The sequence below is a fragment of the Lipotes vexillifer genome, unplaced genomic scaffold (assembly GCF_000442215.2).
Source record: "Lipotes vexillifer unplaced genomic scaffold, Lipotes_vexillifer_v1.1 scaffold743, whole genome shotgun sequence".
NCBI lineage: Eukaryota > Metazoa > Chordata > Mammalia > Artiodactyla > Lipotidae > Lipotes > Lipotes vexillifer.
In genome coordinates this window covers 658,744-681,682 of record NW_006779070.1, presented here as the reverse complement: position 1 = coordinate 681,682, position 22,939 = coordinate 658,744, and the positions used below count along the sequence as shown (strand labels likewise).

Sequence of the window (22,939 nt, the reverse complement as noted above, 5' to 3'; positions counted from 1 at the left end):
TCTATGCCTCCTGCTCTCTAACCACTTGCCTTTTCATGAAGAAAGGATGAGAAGGAACATGGAGAAGAGAAGATTGGGACTGGAATAATCAAGGAATCAACTATAGTGTTTCCAAGATGCAACTGACTAAAGTGAGATGGACAGACAGATCCAGGAACAAAATACACAGAAGAAAAATAGTATCAGCTCAACATCCAACTCACAGGAATGCAAATAGGTGGCCCCCTGGGAGAGCACAGGGTGCAGGACTTAAAGGCAGACAATCTCAGCTCTACCACGCCTTAGCCAAATACCCAAGGAAAAGTTAGTAGCCTCAGGCGAGTAATCTAATACCTCAGCTATGAAATGTGGGATGTTAACTTCTTTACTTCGTTGTTGTAAACCAAGAATAAAGTATGTAAAGTAAATGTTAATTTATCTACTAATTAACTAATGTCAAACAAACTGCACACAGACAAACCAGCAGGTATATAAACTAATCCTGTGACTGTACTTAGGTTTCTGTTTCACACCCAAACTGAAGAATATAAACTTCCTACCTCTGACTTAAAAGCAACCCTCTCTCCCTTTCCCACCTGCCTTTCTCCCATACACAGAGTAATGGAGAAAACCTCTTTTCCCTAAGGACCCAGACATATGGAAAAATAAGCCCAATATAAGCAAAAGAGCAGACATCTCAATCTCAGAAAAGATTACACACACACACAGAGCACTTTAAAATCTAATATAGGCAGTACTATTTTATGTTATTAAACCGATTAAACCACTTTTAAAAAATTAAAACCATTTATATTTTACAAAGGACATAAAAACATTCTACAAAAATCCAAAGAAATACGCATAGGTAGAGTATAAAAGTAAAAGAACCCCCCACCCCTTGCCTCATGCCATCCCCTAGAGATAATCACTCCTACCATTTGGTTTGTTCTATCCAGATATGCACTTCTGCACACACATCAATGAATGAATATTAATACGTGTGTGTGCGGCGGGGGGAGCTGGAAGAATGATTGTTTTGTTTTGTTTTTTTAACATCAGAGTCTAACCTTTTCTATAGGTTCTAGTGTTTTTGTTAGCCAGGACACACACATCAAATTTGATCCGCGCTGGCCCCAGTGGCTCCTCCAGGCCACAGAGGGTGCTGTACATGGCTGAGCTGCAAGAGGATCAAGGGCTCACATGATGTGGCCTCCCTGTCTCTTTACTGGATAAACCCCTCTAGGCTGTCCTCTTCAATTTTGAGCCAGTTCTTTTCCATCTTAATTTTCTATTATTTGTGAGTTTCTATTTGTGAGTTTCTATTTGTGAGTTTCTATTTGTGATGCTTACTTAGTCATGCACACTTCTTCAGCAAACGAGAAGATGAGATGTTTTAGAAGATCAGGGGCTGAGGTTTCCTCTGAGGAAGGCCTTTTGTGGCACCTAGCTTATAGCAAGCTCAAAGCAAAGTGGGCCTGCTGGAGAATGAACACTATTCCAAACAGTTCAAAACGTCTCTGAAATAATCCCAACTATCCCGTGGGCAAGACGAAGGCACCGGTGGGAATTATGAAAAATTCACCCAAGTGACAGTTGGCAAAATCCTTCCCTTTAAGACAAAGAAAGAGCTCACGGCCTTTGAGCTCTTACAGGGTGAGTGTTAATCAGGTGGAAAGATGGTGCACAGTTCAAATTAAACCAAAAAACCCATTACACACTATTTTTAAAACTTGTTTGCATTACCTTTCCTTGGGTATCAGGTCAGAAGCCGGGCAGTGCTCAGAAGAAAGTGGTAACGTCATGCGTGCATCACTTTGAGATGCAGAGTTTTCTGAGGCAGGTTTTGTACTAGCAAATTCAATAACATATTTCAACATGTCCGGGAGTGGGAACCGAGCCGGGCCCGAGCCGTACTTCACATACCTAGGAGGCAGAGACAATGGTGCTCTACTGCCAAGGCTGCCTTGTATTTTCAGGCTCGCTGACAAAAGATCTGTTATTTTCCGAAGAGTCAATGGAAAGGCTTATTCCAAAAATGCCATACAATATTTAATACGTTAATCTATAGAGCAAAAAGTTCTCTAACTACAAAAGTGAAAACTGACAATAACCTAAATTTTTACACCTGGCAAAAGGCATTTAAAATGGGCTCCTAGTCAAAGCCACACCAGTGATGCTTCCTCTTGATTCGTATCACATTTAGGCTCTTGTCATAAAAGTAAATCCTGTTTCTTAAAGCAAAAGAGATATATTATCATTACTCAAATCTGAAAATAATGCTGGTGAACTAGTACCCAACGGTTTCTTCTCTGCTGCCCTTTAGATCAAGTACTCTGCAATTAGGAAAAATGAGAGAGAAATCTGGAAATGGGAAGCAGGTATTGACAAAGGTCAGAGATAAGAAAACGCAAATCTTTCTTCTGCCGAGTCCTATGTACCCTACTATTCACATACTCATTCAACAGGACAGGCCAGGAATCAATTATTGAAGATTTCTTTGGGATTAGGAAATAATAAATGTCTTCGATATGTAACCAAAACAACTAATTATTTATTTTAATAATACCCAATGTTCTGCCATTACTAGCACATGCTACACTCAGTAAAGAGATTTACTTTAGTGAATTCTACAGCTCACTGCAGAAGACAGTCTAAATGGTACATAATTAAGCTGACTCATTGGTACAGGTAAACTATAATCCTGGGATTCCATTTATAAAAGGATAGAGTCACTTCACATTTCTCTAAAGAAAGTGAAAAAAGAAACAGGCATAAAACTAGGAAGAAGGAAAATTGTCTGTTTCTATATCAAAAAGGACATTATGAAATAAAAAAATATATAATGCGACTCAAAATCAACCACGTTAGAGGGTATGCAGCAAAGACACTTCAGCTACTCTAACTGAAAGGAGAACCAGAATGATTTCTCCTGTGGATCTGCCTGCCACAGAGAGTTACAGCTTTCACTGAAAAGGATATTAAATTTGTAAAACTAGAAGAACTTTGAAGAACTGTTCCATTCCTTACATTCCTATTTCCTTGGCTTAATTTCAGCTATTAGCTTACCTAAACTCAACTGGTCTTTCAAGATCTACTTTCTCCATGAAGTGTCCCCTCCATATGCCATGCCCCCAAATGCCAAAGGAAGATCTCCCCTCTCTGAACTCCTACAGTACATGAACTAAAACCTCTTGTCTACCCCATAGACATGGTTAACATGTCTTCTTAAGCTTTCAGTGTTTGTTAAAAGAAGTTATTAATACAGCACTGGCTTGGACCAAAGGCAACATCTTCTTACTGGCACTGCAGCACTGATAATCTGTCATAAGATTTTAAGTCATTCTTTTACATCTGTAACTCTTCTCAGGTTTGCTGTATTTTAACGTGATCCTTATACAAAATTTCAGGAAAAAATTTCTCTAAGAAACTTATCTTCAGTTTTATGACAATCATTTTTCTGTTCTTCTACTGAATTCCTTTAGACCAACGACTTCATACAATGCAGCACTTGTATTAATTTAGTAGAATCAGAGCAAAAGTAGTTTCAAAAAAGATGTCTACACTGTACACAAGAAATCTTATTTTTAGTATTAGAGTACCTTATAGAAGAAATGGTGAACGTTTTTATTTTTTTAAATAATAAAAGTAATATATGCACCTGGTAAGAAAACAAATACAAAAAAGTGTAAAACAAACCACAAAAGCCATCCACCTCCATCTCACTTCTACCACCTAATGGTATCCGTTAACAGTGTCTTGTATAGATTCCCAGGATTATGTCACACACAGACAAGCAAGTTTTAAAAAAATTACCCAAGTAAAATTATCTGAAATTTTAAAAGCCACTTTATTTTAAAAAGAAAGTAATATCATACTATAGAAAATGCCCCTGTACACTATTTTAAAATCTAAATAAGCCAGAATGCCTTGCTGGTTACTGGAAAGTTGAGCATTTTTGAGCTATAATGCATCATGTATATCTGGTTGTATAAACACAGAACTTTCCAATCTTACAAAGTATCACTAAAATCTTAAAAGTAAAATATTGCCACAGGTATAAAGTCCCATAAGTCACTTCCAGGAGTATGTGAGGAATCAATCCCCAGCTTAAGTCTATATTTAGACAACTAGATGATGGATCATAATACCTCTTGGATAAGTTCCTCCTAAGTGAGAGAGAGGGAGCTGGAGAGGGGCACCTATAGGTACAGGGTCTTTCTCGGGCTGGTATGGAAGGTTCTGCCCGTCAGGGAAATTACTGAGCTAGCAATGAAGTGGGTAGAGGTGGGGTGGTAGCAGCAAAAATGCTAAGTAGATAAAGGGGGAAAAGCCACTGACAGTGTACTTATGATTTCCTTCCTGCACATTAAATCAATGGGCTCTCTCCTACTAGAGAGAAATGACAATGACTCCTCCTTAGGAAGTCACGTGGCGAGCCCACAGAAACAGTCCTTGCAGAACAGATGAACAAAAAGGGAAAGATCCCTCCACAGGAGAAAGGACTTGGTATGTGTCACAAATACAAGCCTTCAGTTTGAGTCAGCACCACTCTAGAGAGAACACCATTGTTTTACCTTCCCCAGGCACCTCAAAACTGCTTTCCCAAGACAAAGCGATTACAGTTTTGTGGCAGTCACCTCTCCTGTGTTTGTGAAAAAGATGGCAAGGAGAGAAGAAAAAGTAAAGAGCTGTGAAATCAGAACTTGGGTGCTCTTCAGTACACTGCCAATTGTGTGACTTGGGTCACTAATGTTCCCTGGGACTACTATTGCACATCTTAAAGACAGTTTCACACTTAGAAACACATTTTTCTTATCTATTTTATAAAATAACACTAGTTAATACTTAAAACTCTGAATTTTTAGATAAAAGCAAATTATCCGATTTTAATATCCTACTCTACCTTTCACATTTCTAAGTACAAAGGTGTCTATGACTTACCTTTCCAGTTTTTGCTGCAGAACTTTTATTTCCTCTTTCAACTTTCGAATACACTCTCTTTTACTTCGAACAAGCTCTTTGCTCCTGTACATGTACCTAAGCAATTAATAATCCCACAAACACAATTTATATTTAAAAACATTAATGACACAAAGTTGCAGCAAACTTGGGATACAAGGAAACTGCCTTAATCAGACAAAGGATATCTATGAAAACACAGAGCTAACATCATATTTAATGGTGAAAGACTGAAAGCTTTCCCCTAGTATCAGGAACAATCCAAGAATGCCCACTCTTGCCTCTTCTATTCAGTGTTTTACTGGAGGCATAGCCAGTGCAGTAAGGTAAAAAGAAGAAGTAAAAGTCATACAGATAGAAAAGGAAGAAGTAAAGCTGCCTTTAGTTGCAGATAACATGATCATCTACATAGGAAATCTCAAGGAATCGACAAAAATGCATCAGAACTAGTAAGTGAATTTCTTAGTAAGGTCAAAAGATGCAAAGTCAATTTAAAAAGAAAGAGGAGGGGCTTCCCTGGTGGCGCAGTGGTTGGGAGTCCGCCTGCCGATGAGGCGGACACGGGTTCGTGCCCCGGTCCGGGGGGATCCCGCATGCCACGGAGTGGCTGGGCCCATGAGCCATGGCCGCTGAGCCTGCGCGTCCGGAGCCTGTGCTCCGCGACGGGAGAGGCCACAGGGGTGAGAGGCCCGCGTACCGCAAAAAAAAAAAAATAAATAAATAAAAATAAGGGGGGCGGCGGGGCCCATGAGCCATGGCCGCTGAGCCTGCGCGTCCGGAGCCTGTGCTCCGCGACGGGAGAGGCCACAGGGGTGAGAGGCCCGCGTACCGCAAAAAAAAAAAAATAAATAAATAAAAATAAAAAGAAAGAGGAAAAAAATCTATTGCATTTCTGTATACTTGTAAAGAACAAACAAAAAGTAAAGTTTTTTATAAAGCCTTATAATAACATCAAAAGCAATAATTATTTAGGGATAAACAATCAGGTATGTTCAAGAACTGTACACAAAAAAGTATAAATCACTGTTGAGAGAAATTAGCAAAGACTCAAGTAAATGGAGCTATACCATATTCATAGATTAAAGGACTAAAAATTGTTAAGATGTCAATTTCCCCAAACTGATCTATAGGTTCAACACAGTCCCAATCAAAATCCTAATAGCTATTAGGGGTTTTGACAAGCTGCTTCTAATATTTAGATAGAAATGGATCAGAACAGCCCAAACAATTCTTTTAAAAGAATAGCAAAGTGGGAGGTTTACACTATCTGATGTCAAGATTTACAATAAAATCACAGTAGTCAGGTGGTTTGTGACCACCTAGAGGGGTGGAATAGGGAGGGTGGGAGGGAGGGAGATGCAAGAGGGAAGAGATCTGGGAACATATGTATATGTATAACTGATTCACTTTGTTATAAAGCAGAAACTAACACACCATTGTAAAGCAATTATACTCCAATAAAGATGTTAAAAAAAAAAATCACAGTAGTCAAGAAAATGTAGCACTGGCATAAGATTATACAATAGACAGAATAAAACCTCCAGAGAAAGGCCTACAAATACAAGTTCAACTAATTTTTGAAAAAAGTACCAAGGTAATTCAATGGGGGAAAAGAGAGTCTTTTCAGCAAATGATGCTGGAATAATTGGACATCCACATGCTGCCTTACCCACCCTGCAAAAAAAATCCCCCTACCTCATACCATATATGAAAATAAACTCTAAATGGGTCATAGACATAAACTTAAGAGTTAAAATTACAAAATTTCTAGAAAAATATTGAAGAAAACCTTTGTGACCTTGGGTTGGCAGATTTCTTAATTAGAACACAAAAAACACAAACTATAAAAGGGCACTTGATACATTAGACTTCATCAAAACCCAAAACCCCTACTCTTCTAAAAATACCAGTAAAGAAATGGAAGAGACAAGTAGAGTTAGAAAATATTTGGATTTGTATCTAAAATATATAAAGAACTCTTACAACTCAGTATGAACACAACCAACCAAATTAAAAAGTGGACAAAAGATATGAACAGACTCTTCACCTAAGAAAATATACAAATGACCATTAATTAAGCACATGAAAATATGGTCAACATTGTTAGTTATCAGGGAACTATAAATCAAAAGAAAAATAAAATACTCCTACAAACCCATGAGAATGGCTAAAACTTAAAAGACCGATAATTCCAAGTACTGTTGATTTGGAGCAAATGTAGCTCTCATACACTGCTGACAGGAACGCAAAACTGTACAGCCACTTTAGAAAACAGTTTGGAAATTTCTTATAAAGTTAAAAATATACTTTTCATACAACAGCAATCTCACTCCCAAGTATTTTACCCAGAAGCACTAAAAACCACACCAAGACTTTTATGTGAAAGTTCACAGCAGCTTTATTCATAATAGCCTAAAACTGGATACATCTGAAATGTCCATCAACTAGTTGATGGAAAAAATATTGTGGTACCTCCATACAATGTAATAGTACTCAATAACACTAAAAAAGAAATCACTGATATATGCAACAACATGGATGAATTCCAAATACATTATTCTAAGTGAAAGATGACGGCCACAAGAGGGCTCATACTGAATATTAATGTCCCTAATTATGACATTCTAAAAATGACAAAAGTACAGGACCGGAAAACAAGTGGTTGCCTGAAGGTGGAGGGAAGGGACTGACTGTAAAGGGGCACGAGGGAACCTTCCGGGTGATGGAAATGTTCTATATCTATATCACCTTCCGGATGATGGTGGTATTACTCGGCTGTATACATTCGTTGAAATTCATCAGCTGTACACCTAAGAATGGTAACACTTCTTTGTATGTAAACTATATGTCAATAAAACAGACTTTAAGAAGATTAAAATTCTATAATGTAAGTCTGTCTAGGATTTTTTTCTTTTTTCAGGAATACAAATAGTATTAAATGAGAAAGAAATACACAGCAGCTACTCCAGATACTGTTCACCAGACAGCAGGGCTTTCACTGGAAGCCTAGCTACTCAAATTGTGGTCCAGAGATCAGAAGCATCAAACAGCATTGCCCTGAGAGCTTCTTAGAAATGCAAACTCTTAGGTCGCAACCTAGATCCATTGAATCCAAATATGTATATTATCAAGAGTTCCAGGTGAGTCCTATGTACAATACACTTAGTATATGCTCACTTCTACTGCTATAACACATTAAGAAGACAATCAACCACAGAACTCACCTGTCCATATAAATGATCTGAGGAAATTCCAGCTTATTGTGAATTTTCTCTGGCTGACCAAGGGACTGATTGAACTCAAATCTTGAGAGTTCAAAGGTCAACACTGGAGGTAGTTTTGTAAACCAACGCTACGTCAGGAGTAGAAATGCGGGAGAGAAAAGTTAATTTTAGGAAATAGCAATAGCCAGATTTAAACTATCCCTCACCAGACTTTCTTCCTTTGGTAATCCAACTCATACTAGAGTTGTTTTTTTTTTTTTTTTTTTTTTATTCCAAACAGTAAAATGCCCACTTAGAATCATGCCTTCTTAGAGAATATGGTTAAATACTTCTCAAGACTCCAAATTTACAAGCCAGTGAGCAACATTTTAACTCAACTATCATCCTCAGAAATGACAACCCTTAAATATGTGAACTTCACCAAGAATCTACACATCATTCACTGCATCATCAGTATTCAAGAGGTTTAAAACCTGGAGAAAATGGCTAGCCTAACCAAAGAATTAGAAATTGTCGAGAAAGATTAATATGTGTACATATACTATATACTATTTATTTACAGTCTATTAACCATAACTTGAATCCCCTTTATTTCTAAAAAGGAAACCTGAAACAGCTTCATGATTATGAGTTCTGAAGTTTCTGAGAAAATCTCTGGATTCCAAGAATTTACAGATCTCACAAAGGACTTAGTCAAATCAACCTATAATGTTGCCTTGAGTTTCAAGAACAGAAAGCACTGAATTATAAAGAAGATCTCAACTGTCACTGATAGTAGATGAGGAAAAAGCTAAACCCGGAAAGGCATTTCTGTTCAATTCACCTGTATGCCAGAGGTCTGTATGAACAGCTTTAAAATGTTCCCTTTACCAAAGGTGCAAATAGCTATAGTCCCTCCACATACCCTTGTCAGCATGAGGTGAATCCAGACAGCCTGCCTGGCCACCTCAGAGCTATACCTAAATAGGCACAATTTTCTTTTTCTTTTTAATAGAGAGGTCCCATTCTTGAATAGAGGTCTCCAGAGGTCTAAGTCGCTAATGAACACTCCTTGCCTTTTGTAAGAGCAAGCATCAGCTCTGCACAGATGGCACAGATGATATGCCTCCCAATCAGGAATTAATACTTTCCTTGGAAAGCTAGGGAGGCAGTAGCTCTCTCAGTTGCAACACTGCTCTACAGCCAATACACTTTTAACAAGGCTCAAGTCAGGCTCCCTATTTAATTCAAGAAAGATTTTCTTTCTCTTATAAGTAATTACTAAGTTGGACTCATATAAGGCACAATTCTGTTCAAAATGTATGATGAAAGGAGAATAATCCAAGCTGTGTAGTGTTGGCAATTATGCTACAATGTAACTAATTCTTAACGGGAACTTTGAGATATTAATTACCCTTGCTTGCCCTGTAATTCCCCCTTTCTTTCCAACCCATAAAAATAAATAAATGAATCTTACATTTAAAAAATTTTAAAGCAAAGGCAGAATTTACAACTGAGAAAAGTAAACACTATAATAGGGAAAATATTCTAAATGGCATACCATAGGAGTTAATCACTGTACTTTTACCCTCCGAAAATATGGAGGCAGTGGTTCTCCCTACTCAGGTACAGGTAGGCTTCAACAGAAAGAGAGAAACTTGATCATACTTAAAACGTCAGAAGCAGCATACAACCTTTATACGATTAACTCAAATTCATACAAGAATTTATTCATCAAACACTAAGACTCACTAACTCTTAGCAACTCATGAGAGACTTCAGACTAGTTCAAGTCCTGTTAGTGTAAAGTTATTTAATATGTGATGTGAAAACAGTTTGCCCAAAAGCTCAGTCCTGGCTTTGTCTTGGCAAAGCAAATAAAAATATCCAACTCACCTCTTGTCCATATTTCACTGAATGATCAGAAGGAAGCAGCTCAATGTCACCCTCCACCATGGCCCCTTCCAAACATTCGTCTAAGTTGCGATAACCATTTACCTGAAGGGGATACTGGCCGAAGGTCTCATTGTTACAAAAGGGCTTCCCTAGGCAAAGAAACAGATTGCTTTTTTTAAAGACATCACTACTGCTATCGAAAGCTTTTTTCCTGGCACCAGAGAGACAGTATCTTCTTAATTCAGCAACTTGCTGAGAACTGGTTACAAGTATACTTAGCCGGGATGGCTACCTCTAATGAACCAGCAGGTCCAGGCATAGATCATTTAACAACTGCCAACATCACAAAAAGAAAGAAACCAACTATGCCTCCTGATCGAAGACTGTCCCACCACCTGTGAATTAGTCTTGACTAATTAAAAAGCCTTACCTGAATCTGGTCAAACTCTAGATCCAACTATCAAGTTACAAACAGAGGAGCAAAGAGGAACATGTTAAACTATATCACAGATACGCAAGCAGCAAAATTTTAGACTGTAGAGAACATAAGAGAACAAACAACCTAATCTCTTAAAAAATGTATTTCAAGGAAGAAAGAATGGAGGGAAGGGACAGTCTGCAGATTTTGAAAAGAACTTAAAAGACCAATCATAAATGAACCACATTTGCATCCTGATTAAAACAAACTGTAAAAAAGTATACATATGGGGAAGTGTATTTATTTTTACATATGTAAAATTATATATTTATATACACAGGAAATTGTAAAACAAATTGGGCGTTTGAACACTTGACTAGTTATACGATATCAAGAAATGCTGTTTTTGGGGAGTGACAGTGGATTGGATTTTTTTTTTTTTGGCCACACGGCATGGCATGCAGGATCTTAGTTCCCTGGCCAGGGATTGAACCGATGCCCCCTGCAGTGGAAGCACAGAGTCTTCACCCCTGGACCACCAGGGAAGTCCCTGGATTAGACTGTTTTACAAAGGCTATCAGAGGGGTAAAAGAAGACAGGTGTTAGATGGAGAATGATTGGCCATGTGTCCAACACGCAGCTTAGATAAGCCCCTAGAGTAGACACACTTTTGGCAGCCTGACTCAATGAAACCTTGAGATTAGATAAAACAACAGAGAAAACTGATTAACATCAGCGTGTGTCTGACATTAATACCAGATTTAGGCTGTGCAAATATTACACAATTCAATATAGCAACTCTGAGACAAACACTGTGCCCGTTTTACAGATGAAGAGACTGAGGATCCAGGATCTCATGTAATTTGTCCACGATCACACACATACTAAGAGGCTGAACCAGTATTCAAACCTGCATTTGTCTGACTCTCACAGCCATTTCACAGTAATACCGATGTGGTCACAAGTCTAGAATTAACATTTAGAGCAGAGAATTTACCTTCATGAATCCCTTCAGTGAGGAAAGTACCGTAGAATAGCTGCACCATTGGATTTTCAGATTTGTTCCTGGGATTGCTGCTTTTAAAACAAGGAAACAATTCTGTATCATTTGGATCAGATAAGCAATACATTAAGCCAAATCACCATTCAAAAACAAAAATAATACATTTTCATCAACCCTCAAAGATCTAAGTATGCTCTAAAATAAGTAACGGATTAGTTCAGTTCAAAAACTCATTGAATAGCCAGGACATGGAAGCAACCTAAGCGTCCGTCGACAGATGAATGGATAAAGAAGATGTGACACATATATACAATGGAATATTACTCACCCATAAAAAGAAATGAAATTGAGTTATTTGTAGTGAGGTGGATGGACCTAGAGTCTGTCATACAGAGTGAAGCAAGTCAGAAAGAGAAAAACAAATACCATATGGTAACACATTATATATGGAATCTAAAGAAAAAAATAAAATGGTTCTGAAGAATCTAGGGGCAGGACAGGAATAAAGATGCAGATGTAGAGAATGGACTTGAGGACACGGGGAGGGGGAAGGGTAAGCTGGGACGAAGTGACAGAGTGGCATGGACTTATATATACTACCAAAATGGATAGCTAGCGGGAAGCAGCCGCATAGCACAGGGAGATCAGCTCGGTGCTTTGTGACCACATAGAGGGGTGGGATAGGGAGGGTGGGAGGGAGACGCAAGAGAGAGGACATATAGGGATATATGTACATGTATAGCTGATTCACTTTGTTATAAAGCAGAAACTAACACACCATTGTAAAGCAATTATACTCCAATAAAGATGTTAAAGAAAATTAAAAAAACAAAAAAACCCCTCATTAAACAAGTATATACCCAGCACTGTACCAAATTCTGGAGACACAAAGGCAAAACAGGCATGATCCCTGGCCTTACAGAACTGAAAGTCTAATAGGGGAGTCATACATGCAAATACATGTGTGTGTGTACATTCAATATATACATCTATATCCAGTGACAGAAATATATAAGGTATAGAAGTCATATAAAAGTAAGAATGAACCCTCTTGTGCAGTTTTCCAAATGAATATGAAAATGTTTTCCTGGTGGCACAATAGAGATGGAATGAAAACAGCTTATTTCTATAAGCCTATCTTAAATTAACTATGTAAGATGCTATTTGGAAAGCTGTTTTATGAGTTTAAAAAAAAAACTTAGGAAGCAAGTATCTCTGCATCTGTATTTGGCAAGGGCTATTTATATTCTTTGCTTTGAATTTTACTTCTGTCAGTGACTGAAATAATTAAATTCAATGTATTCATATTATACCTCCATTCTCACACCAAGGATTGATATGTATCTTTCAATACTTTTACAGCACAGGTGATGACTTTTAAAAAGTTAATAGTTATGACCCTTTTAGGAAAAAAGTTACAGGTTAATATGATTATCTACAGGGGGAAAACCAAAGGCAAGGGGGATAAACAATGATAAATATGAGTGGTTACCCCACAGGGTTTGGTAAAAATCAGCAATTTCTACTTGAGAAGAATAATTTCCCCCCAAATCATAATTCTCACTGGCCCGCTGTGTAGGAAGGATGTACAAACAAATCCTCAACACTCACTTAACATTAACAGCTAGCTGGAATGCGTCCTCTAGCCAATCCAGGAGCTTGTGTGTGAATTCACTCACATCTTGCTGTAACAGACGCACAAATTGCATGAGTTAGACCCAACAGTATACTTAGGGAAATGAAAATATGCCCTTATCCCACCAACGATTAAGATTCTATTACTACAAAGGATTTCTTTTTCAGGTCCAAATATCGTGACGATACAAGGAACATTGGAACCCAGCTGCTGCAGACAACACACAAGACCCATTGGGCGATTTCTGATTAGGAGGAAATGGGAACACTACCCCTTCTAGCCACATCTATTTGTAACAAACTAACAAACAAAATCTTCCAGTTAGGCCTTTAAAAAAAGGTCCAAAGAACAGACTGAAGTCCTCTAGAACAATATGAGATCTGAATGGAGAAAGGAAACCTTTATGAAATGTTTTGAGAATTTTGTAGAACTGCAGGACCTTTAGACAAATAGAGAAAAAAAGTAATTTTATGAAGAAGCTGCTCTAATAGTGATAGCTTTGATCTGAATAGGAGGCAGGGAAAGGAACGTACTAGAGTCTAGAAGAGAAAGACTGCTCAGAAAAGCTACTGAACTCGGGTTTAGATCGTTGTAAAAATAGGATTTCTATTTGGGCCATGCCAAGACAAAGGTGCAGACAAAGGACAGACTTTCCTTTTCTCGGTGACCCTCTGCCATGATTCACTGAGATATTTTCCAATCTCCTCCTTTCTACTTCAACAGCCCCTGGAAAATTCTATTCTTTCTACTATTTTTTCTTCTTTCCTTTAAAACAGCCAGCCTCCCCCACACAACACGTACATACACACACTTTGTTTTTCACTTGTTCCTTAGGCATTACAAAGGGCAAAAGCAGACACCCGGAGTCCTGCATAGTCACGTTCGTAGCTTATTACACAGCTGAAACAAGGCAACATCACAGTAGTAGTAACAAGGCATCGTTGCAAACTCCAGAGTCGGGGGAAAGAACGAGGACTATGGGCTTCCTGTACCTGCTGCTCCTCAGGCGATCGGAATGCTCCCTTTAAGAGGTCCAGGGCTGCTGAAGGGTCTACAAACTTGCGATTTGATCCCATCATCAGGGCAAACAAATACTGAAGCTCCTGCATAAACACGATATTTCTCTTTTCCTGCAGGAAAGATAGCGATGTGTGTACCCTTATAACCTCATATTTGGAAACTTTGAACACATAAAGAAAAACGTGGTCAACAATCTCTCCCTAATTTATGTTTACAAAGTTCTAGATTGGAATCAGGTCTCAAACTGTTATAGGTACTCTGATAAGGTCTGTGTAGGGGACTGCCCTAAACTCAAGAATATCTACGTAGAAGCCAGAGAGAGAATAATGTCAGAAAGCAAAAGTGTTTATTTTCTAAAACCGCTGCCATCCCTCCTTTTGGGAAAGGCACCACCAAGGGAAATCCTGGGAAGGGTTAGATCTCAGCAGGAGGCTATATCCTTTGGCAAGAATGGACTAAAGACTCTTCTAAGACGGCCCAGGCCTCCCAGCATCAGGTCATCCACTCTGCAGCCGTCAGCGCAAGCGACTAAAGGAGCCTGAAGAAGGCGCAAACAGACAGGGATTTCTAAATCTCCCACCCAGAGGCGGAGAAGCTGAGGCCATCAGGGTGACCTGCCACTTTCTTAGAACTGTTTTCCTAATTTTATTCCTGCTTAACTTTACATTATTTCTTGTCACAAAGAAAGAAAAAGAGCCATTTGGAAATGAAAACAAATGTTGCACAAGCCAAAGAGCATCACAGTAACCAGCTTTACCCAAAATGAAAAGGCCTTTGGGAAGAATGGGACTAAACAACAGTGAAGATTCCTTGACACCAATTTACCGTGTGACTTGGACAATTTTCAAGTATGTTCTGTGGTAGGCTATAGCTCAGGACAAGTCTTCGGAATTCAGGCAATTGAAACAGAGACTGAAATAAAGAAATGGATTAATAGCGTTTCTTTCAAAACAACTGCAGCAAAAAAATATTTTTTACCTTAAAAGTATGTATAACTGTCAACCTAGTAATTCTACTATGTCTAAGGAAACAGTAATGGCTACACATAAAAATTTCGCCAGAAGAATGTTAATCCTTTATAGGAAAAAACTAGAAAAAAACTAATGGCTAGCAGAAAAAGATTAAATAAACTATAGTACATCTGTATAACAGATTATTATATACTCATTAAAATAATACTGTAGAAACAATGTTTTCATAAAAGGACAACTACACGGTAAAAATGAATGATCAAGAGCTACATGTATCAACATAGATGTAGCTCAGAAACATTCTGTGTGAGAAAAAGGTGTAGAAAGATAGAGTATTATATTGTTCATAAGAAGTTTAATCATATAAAACAACATGATACACTGTTTAGGATTACATACACCTGTGGTTGTATCTGTGTAAAGGGGGTGGTATGACGGGCGATGGGTACAATGGGGACTTAATAGTACAGGGATTTGAAACATTTCTTTCTAAAGCTTTACTATTCGCCACTCTTTGCCTTAAATACTGTATTTTAAGAAATTTTAACAGATATCTCTGGCTGGCAGAATTGGGGAAAGGAATTCCTTTTTATTGTTTGTAAATCATACATTTTTCCAACTATGAATATCTTTTGAAAGTTAATGTTTTAAAAAATCTCTTGTATGGGCTTCCCTGGTGGCACAGTGGTTGAGAGTCCGCCTGCCGATGCAGGGGACATGGGTTTGTGCCCCGGTCCGGGAGGATCCCACATGCCGCGGAGCGGCTGGGCCCGTGAGCCATGGCCGCTGAGCCCGCGCGTCCGGAGCCTGTGCTCAGCAACGGGAGAGGCCACAGCAGTGAGAGGCCCGCATACTGCAAAAAACAAAAACAAACTCTTGTATGAATATAACTCCTCATCATAACATAATCCTCAGATGAAAAGCCCTCCAGCCCACAGACTGGAACTCTTGAAGCAGCATCCTGGGTGGACTATAAGCCTCCGACTTCCCCCACTCCACGACAAGCTCTACTGGGATTCAGCCAATAGGAGGAGTGTACACCTGGACTGGGAACTTAAGTCAGGTTAGGATGTGATACCAAAGTTCTATCTGGAGCCGGGACTGGGATGCTCAGCTCTACAAGCAGCCCCGTCTCTTCCCTTCCCACCTCCCATGTCTACCTAGCACATCTCCATTCCTCCTGGTTTCACCCCTACTCGGCTGACTATCCCGTAACATGTTCCAGCACTTCTGTTCTACCTTGAGAGAAATGGCTTTACGTTCTCAAGTCCCTTCACTCTACCTCCTCACCTTCACCAAAATCTGGCTTTTCCCAAAGATGCCATTATTCTTAAAAACTACAACAGTGTGAGCTGATGTTACTCATTTCCCAAACCAATATCAACTCAATCCTCCAACATCTGCTTCTTCTCCTGTAGTCTCTGTATCACTAATTACATCCTCCTCCTCCAGGCATCAAAGTTTAGAACTTCAGAATAATCGATGACTCCTTTCCCTTTATCAACCATTTACATCCAGTAAGAAGTCCCTTGCACTCTGCCTCTGGGGTGCTATTTTATTCATAAACCACCTCCTCTCTATCAGTCCCTATCACCTGCTCTAATCAAACTCCCATCACTGCTCACCTGGATCACGGCACATCGTCTCCCTGCCTCTAGAACCTCCTCTGTACCAGCCCACTCTCCACACAGCTCCTTCTAACTATCTTTCTAATGTAACCAAAATAAAGCACCTGATTCATTGAAGACTGTCATATGGTGAGAGCTCTGCCATCCCAAGTCTGGCATCCTTACTAGGTGACTTTGGTCAGTACCCAATCCACAGGACATCCGGTCAGCTCTGCCTTGGGAATAAATCAAGATTCCAACCTCTTCTCTATTTCCACGGCTACCAGCCTGGTCCAGGGCAGCACGGCCTCTCAGTGATGACTGCAGCGGCCGCCTTCATAGGTCTCTCCACTTGTATCCGCGCCCCCTCCATTCTGCTCTCCTCACAGTGGCCAGAGGGAGCCTTTTAAAACTCGAGCCAGAGTCCATTACTCCTCTGCTCAGAACCCTCATGACTCCCCATCTCACTCAGAGCAAAAGACAAGTTACCTCTCCAACCCCGCCTCCAGTGATCCTTGCCTCCACTCCTAGCATTCCAGCCACTCGGGACTCTGACGTCCTGTGAACATGCCAAGCTCACTCCCACCTTGTGGCCATTGTTTGGTGCTTCCCCTTCTACATGGAATGTTCTCCCCCGACAGTTGCCTGGCTCACTCCCTCGCCTGCTGCATCCCGGGCATCTGCTCCAATCTCATCCCCTCACGTGGCCTAACCTAACATCGTAGTTTATGTTGGAACCTGCTCCCGTCCCTCCTGCGGCAATTCCAATCTCCCTTACCCTGCTCTCTTTTCTATCACACTGACCAGAGTTTAACATACTATATAAACATCTATGTAGTTAACTAGTTAGTTTTTCAACTATTTATTGATTCCTATTTCAACTATTTATTTTCTATTTATCGTTCCTCGTCTGTCTTGCCTCACAAGAATCTAAATCCCTAAGGGCAAGGCTCTGTCTTGGTTTGGTTCACTCCTATATCTCAAGGGCTTAGAACAGTGCTAGGCACACAGCAGGAGTCCAATTCACATTTTCTGAGGGAACACAGGTACTTTTGTTCAGCCGAGGGACCTCCCAGCTCCCATGAGCATCTTACGTCTCATGACCTATTCCTCCACTCCATCTCTACATACCCAGGATATGTCAATACCGGAAACACTGCCACTTCTCAGATCACAAATTCAGAAAAACCTCCTCTTGAACCATAACCTGTCTTCTGGCTCATTTGTTCAATGACCCACAGGACACCTGTGCATTGACGTCATCAGGAACCCAAGCAAACAGACCTCTTTCCTGTCCTCCCTTCCTGTCTTCATTTCTCCCTCTCCCCAGCTTTGATTCCGTGGTCTCTACCCATCTTTCATTAAATTCTCAAACTGCTCTTTTTTTTTTTTTAAACAATCTCTTAGTTTTTATTTATTTATGTATTTATTTATTTGGTTGCACCAGGTCTTAGTTGCAGCATGCGGGCTCCTTAGTTATGGTATGCGAACTCCTAGTTGCAGCATGCATGTGGGATCTAGTTCCCCAGACCAGGGATTGAACCCGGACCCCCTGCTTTGGGAGCGCAGAGTCTTATCCACTGTGCTGTGCCACCAGGGAAGTCCCTCAAACTGCTCTTTTGTCCTTTCATCATACCCAGCAAATCCTCCAACTTAAATGAATTTAATTTTCCACTTCAGCGTTTTGGAGAACAGCTAAGAGAAAAAGTTCCGATCAAACAGGACACGTGGATACCACTATACGTTTAAGGTCTACAACCTCAAGTAGACCTTCACATTTTCAGAAATCCTGCCACTGTATTCTGGAGCCAACTGGTTTCCCGCTGTTTACAACAACGATTTTAAACTTTCACTCCCTTTAAAACCTGATTCTGTCACTCTTCCACTCTGCCTCAAAAAATGGCTGCTTATTTCAGAGGAGAAAACGACTACTAGGAACTATTTCCACTTTAATTGGCAGTCATCATTTCCTCCTTGTCCTCTCCTGTTACCCTCTTGCCCTCTTGCTGCCGGAGGCCAAGCCCTCCCCACATGCCCTGCTCTCTGTCCTGTCCTCCCAGGCTTTCTCAGAAGCCTTTCTCAGTCATCCCCTCCAAAGGCTCGCTCCTTTCACCATCTCTCACAGGAGGGAAGTGAATCCAGGGAAGGGTCTCGGTCTCAATCTCAATCTCTCCCTCTCTCTCAAAAGCAAAGAACTGACTCGTGTCCCTCATTCCCCAGGACCTTCCTACATCCTATTCTCAATGCAGAGGCCAGTGAGCCTCTTGGGAGTAGGATCGCAGCACTTGTCTGCTCCAAACCTTCCAATACTTTCCCACCTCACATGATTCCTGAACCCTCACCACGACCCCAAGCTCCCCCACCCCCGCCTCCACCACCTCCCTGCACTCACAGCCGTCTGCTCCCCCTCCTCGGTCACCCAGTTCCAGCCTTCTCCCTATTTCTCAGCTCCTGACCTGAGTCTCTGAACTTGCTGTTCCCTGTCTGCAGTGTCCTCTATATAATTATATGAAACATTCTTCACGGAACTACATGGCTCATTCCCTCGCCTAAGTCAGGCCTCTACTCAGATGCCCACCTTAGCAGAAAGGCCATACGTAACCCCCCTATATAAACAGCACCCCTTCCCTCTCTAGCTGAACCCTTTCTAGCCCCTCTTGCCCTCATTCATTCATCTTTATAGCACTTATCGCCATCTGATATATATTTTGTTTCCTGTCGGTCCCACTCTTTTCCAAGTAAACTCCATGGGAGTGAGGGCTTTGTTTTATCCACTGCTGTTTCCCCAGTGCTAAAACAGTCCAGGCACAGAGTAAGCTGAAGGAACCCATGGATTTTATGTGTGGAAATGGAGGATTCCATTTTTGGCTAAGCAGCTGGGTCGGTGTCAAGTACTGTGAAGGAGAAGCTTGCAGGGCGGGATCAAGCGCTGCACTGCAGCCACGTTAAGTTTAAGAGGCAACATGCTCCCCAGGGGAATTCATCCTCTAGCTTGGCTTTATCACCATCTACATGCTACTGATTCCCAGAACTATATCTGCAGCCCAGATCTTTTTACTGAACAACAGATTCACAGAGATAACTGCCTACACGGTATCTCCACGTGGACCCTCAAACTCAGCATGTATAAAACGAACGGAAATCCCCCGTTTAACACTCACGCAAATTATTCCTCCTCCAGTGTTAAATGGCACTATCGTCCACCTGGTACCTCAAGCTAGAAACCTTGCAGTCTTTCTCAGCCCCTCCTGCGCATATCCCTACCCGGTTGCTTATCAAATCCTATAGATCTGATCTCCTAAATACCTCGTGAATGCTTTGACTCCTCCCTTCCATGGCTTATGCCACTTCTCTATTCCAGGCCACCATCATTTCCTTCCTGCCTGGTCATTTATGATAGCCTCCCAAAGACTGATTTCTCCTTATTAGCTCTTGCTCTGCTGTAATACAGCATTCACCAAAACACCTCCTCAACCTATTTATAACCACAGAAGACTCTGTTTTCAGTACTGACCAAGTTAGACACAAGAGCATCTAGGTCCAAAACACAAGAAAGCAACCAAAACACAATGCCATGGGGAAAACCCTCCAGTTTTATTTATGTTTCCTTTTTTTTTTAAAGCTATGCTTCTCACATTTCAGTTTAATAAATTACAAAATTGTTTCCAGAAGACACAGTTGTCTCTTAATACCATACCTGAATAACAGCACTAAACCAACACGTATTGCCAACATTTTTCAGCCCAACGGGCCAACCATCAACTCGCCTCCAGTCACTGGGATTGGGATTTTCTCCCCAGACTTCGCAGCGTTTTCTCTTTGAGCGTTTAGTTTCTGCAGAGGTTGCCTCGTGCATCCTATATTGTGCCAACATATCACACATCAAAAAAGAAAAGAGTTAAACAACAATATACTATATGGAGGATGTAGGTAAGCTTTCACAGGTAACTCAAAATGCCAGATAAACTCTTTACTGGGTAACCACTGGCTATATAATAACCATAAGGTTGCAACATAAGTGAAAAGGTTTAAACATCGAGTTGTTAATCCTGCCATAACAGAGATTATTACTAACAAGGGCCCTGACGGAACTGAGTTGAGACTCAAGACTATTTATGGCTACCATATTAAAAGTTTTACATTTCAACAATAGTGCCTTATCTCAGACCTTGCCATTGAAAGAGGCAAGAGAGACACTCTGCTAAAGATTAAGAGCCTCGAAATTGCTTAGCACACAAACCACGGCCCTAAGTTTCCCTGAAAGAAACAACTTGGCAGTATGAGGGGATAAACATGTCTGGAAACTGATGGGCCACCACTGGAACTGGATATCTGAACAATACCAGACAATCACCAAATCGGTACCAATTCAAAACATATATCCTCCTAGTCCTAGGGGAGCTGACTGATAACTTTCATTTTCAATAGCCAACAACAAAACATTCAAAGTTTACAAAGGCTCAAAGTTAATAAAGAGAATACATAGTTATCAGATATTTGCCCTAGACGGTTTTTTCCCCACTAGCAAATGTGAACTACAAAACCGTGCAGGCTTCTACTCAACTCAAAGACCACAGTCTGCAATAAGACCCTTATCATGTTTAGCTTCTTCAAAAGTGAACCAAAGAGTAAGGAAGCGAATATGTGAATTTAAATTTTCTCATAAAAGAAATTTCATTTAGGTGCAATTAAAGAAGCCTGGCAGAGCTGTTTCGCAGAGATACTGCCTTTGACCTACACACTAATGTGCAGAGCAAAGATTATAAATTAAATCAATAACCTGTTAAGATCTCTTCCATCAGCTTGAATTTTGGGGGACTCCAGCAGACTCAGAGCAATGGCGGCCTGAAGATCATCTTTGTTATCATGAGTAAGGTCTATTACTTCTGTAAGATAAATAGAAATTTAATTAGTCTACATGCAGGAAACATTGCCTTTCTGTTTGTATTGTAGGAAAAAAGGTAAAAGCATTCACAAAATGAGATACACTTCCTAACTCTCAATACAATGGCTCATCTGTGTAAAAACAACTGTATTACTCTATGCTAGAATCAAATGAATAACTTACAGCTACACTGTAACCTTATGATTAGCTAACAGTACAGTAATAACAAGCTGCTAAAATGCGATGAGTCAAATACCCCCTCTTGCAGCCTTACTTCACAGAGTCAGAAATATATCCCATACCTGTAGGTTAAACAGTCTCTTTACTTATCATTGTAAAATATCAGCTAAAAGTTGAACATTCAAAGAATGGATATTTTCAATCTCACACAAACTATTCTAGAGAACAGAGGATAGATTCCTCAACTCATTTTATGAAGTCAGCATAACACCTTGGTATATCACAAACCAATCAAGAACAGTAAGAGAGAGGAAAAATGACAAACTCATGCATGATCACAGATGCAAAGAGCCTGAATAAAAGCAAATAGAATCCTGCTAACACACCAAAAAAGATTATATATTAAGACCAAGCTGAATTCACTGCAGGAATGAAATACTGAGTTAATGTTAGAAAACAGACCAGTAAAATCCACTATCTTAACAGTTAAAGGAAAAAATGATCATCTCAATAGATACAGAAAAAGTATTTTAAAACATTCGACCTCCATTAAGGAATAAAAACTCCAAGCCAAATAGGAAGAGAAAAGAATATTTTTAGACTGAGAAAGAATATCCATGGAAAGCCCACAGCAAACTTTACACTTAATCGTGAAATGTTACATGCATTTCCTTTAAAACCAAGACTAAGACAAAGATCTCTGTTGTTGAGGGCTTTTATTCACCATGGTTCTGAAAGTTCCAGGCAGTGTGATAACAAAATAAAATAAATTTTAAAAAATAATAAAGATTGCAAAATAAGAAACAAATCTGTCATAATTCACAGATAATGATCACCTACAAGGGAAACCCAAAATAATCTATGGAAAATAGTTATAATTAATAAGAGATGGTTAACACCATTGTAGAGCAATTATACTCCAATAAAGATGTAAAAAAAAAAATAAGAGATGGTTAGATAAAAGATCAATGAACAAAAGTTGAATGAATTTCTATATATGAGCAATGAAATACTTAATTTATAAAGAAAAAAACCACAAGGAACACAAAACTAAAAATCAAGACCCTGTGCTACCGGCATAAGAACAAACATATGGATCGATGGAACAGAATGAGTGGGACTGAATTGACAGTCCAGGAATAAACCTCACAGTTATAGTCAACTGATTTTCAACACAGGTAC

General features: G+C 39.8%; 1 protein-coding gene across 1 annotated transcript in view; it reads right to left on the bottom strand.

The window, feature by feature from the left end:
• The window catches only part of USP28 (ubiquitin specific peptidase 28), a 43,503-nt gene that overhangs the window by 13,885 nt on the left and 6,679 nt on the right, over positions 1 to 22,939 (bottom strand). Inside the window, exons 3-12 of the mRNA XM_007452209.1 lie at positions 21,473 to 21,578; positions 20,390 to 20,549; positions 14,940 to 15,026; positions 14,087 to 14,224; positions 13,070 to 13,143; positions 11,453 to 11,529; positions 10,038 to 10,186; positions 8,163 to 8,290; positions 4,921 to 5,016; positions 1,723 to 1,902 (exon numbers count right to left, since the gene is read on the bottom strand). Coding sequence (XP_007452271.1) covers positions 1,723 to 1,902; positions 4,921 to 5,016; positions 8,163 to 8,290; positions 10,038 to 10,186; positions 11,453 to 11,529; positions 13,070 to 13,143; positions 14,087 to 14,224; positions 14,940 to 15,026; positions 20,390 to 20,549; positions 21,473 to 21,578 — 1,195 coding nt within the window. The remainder of the gene's footprint in view (positions 1 to 1,722; positions 1,903 to 4,920; positions 5,017 to 8,162; positions 8,291 to 10,037; positions 10,187 to 11,452; positions 11,530 to 13,069; positions 13,144 to 14,086; positions 14,225 to 14,939; positions 15,027 to 20,389; positions 20,550 to 21,472; positions 21,579 to 22,939) is intronic.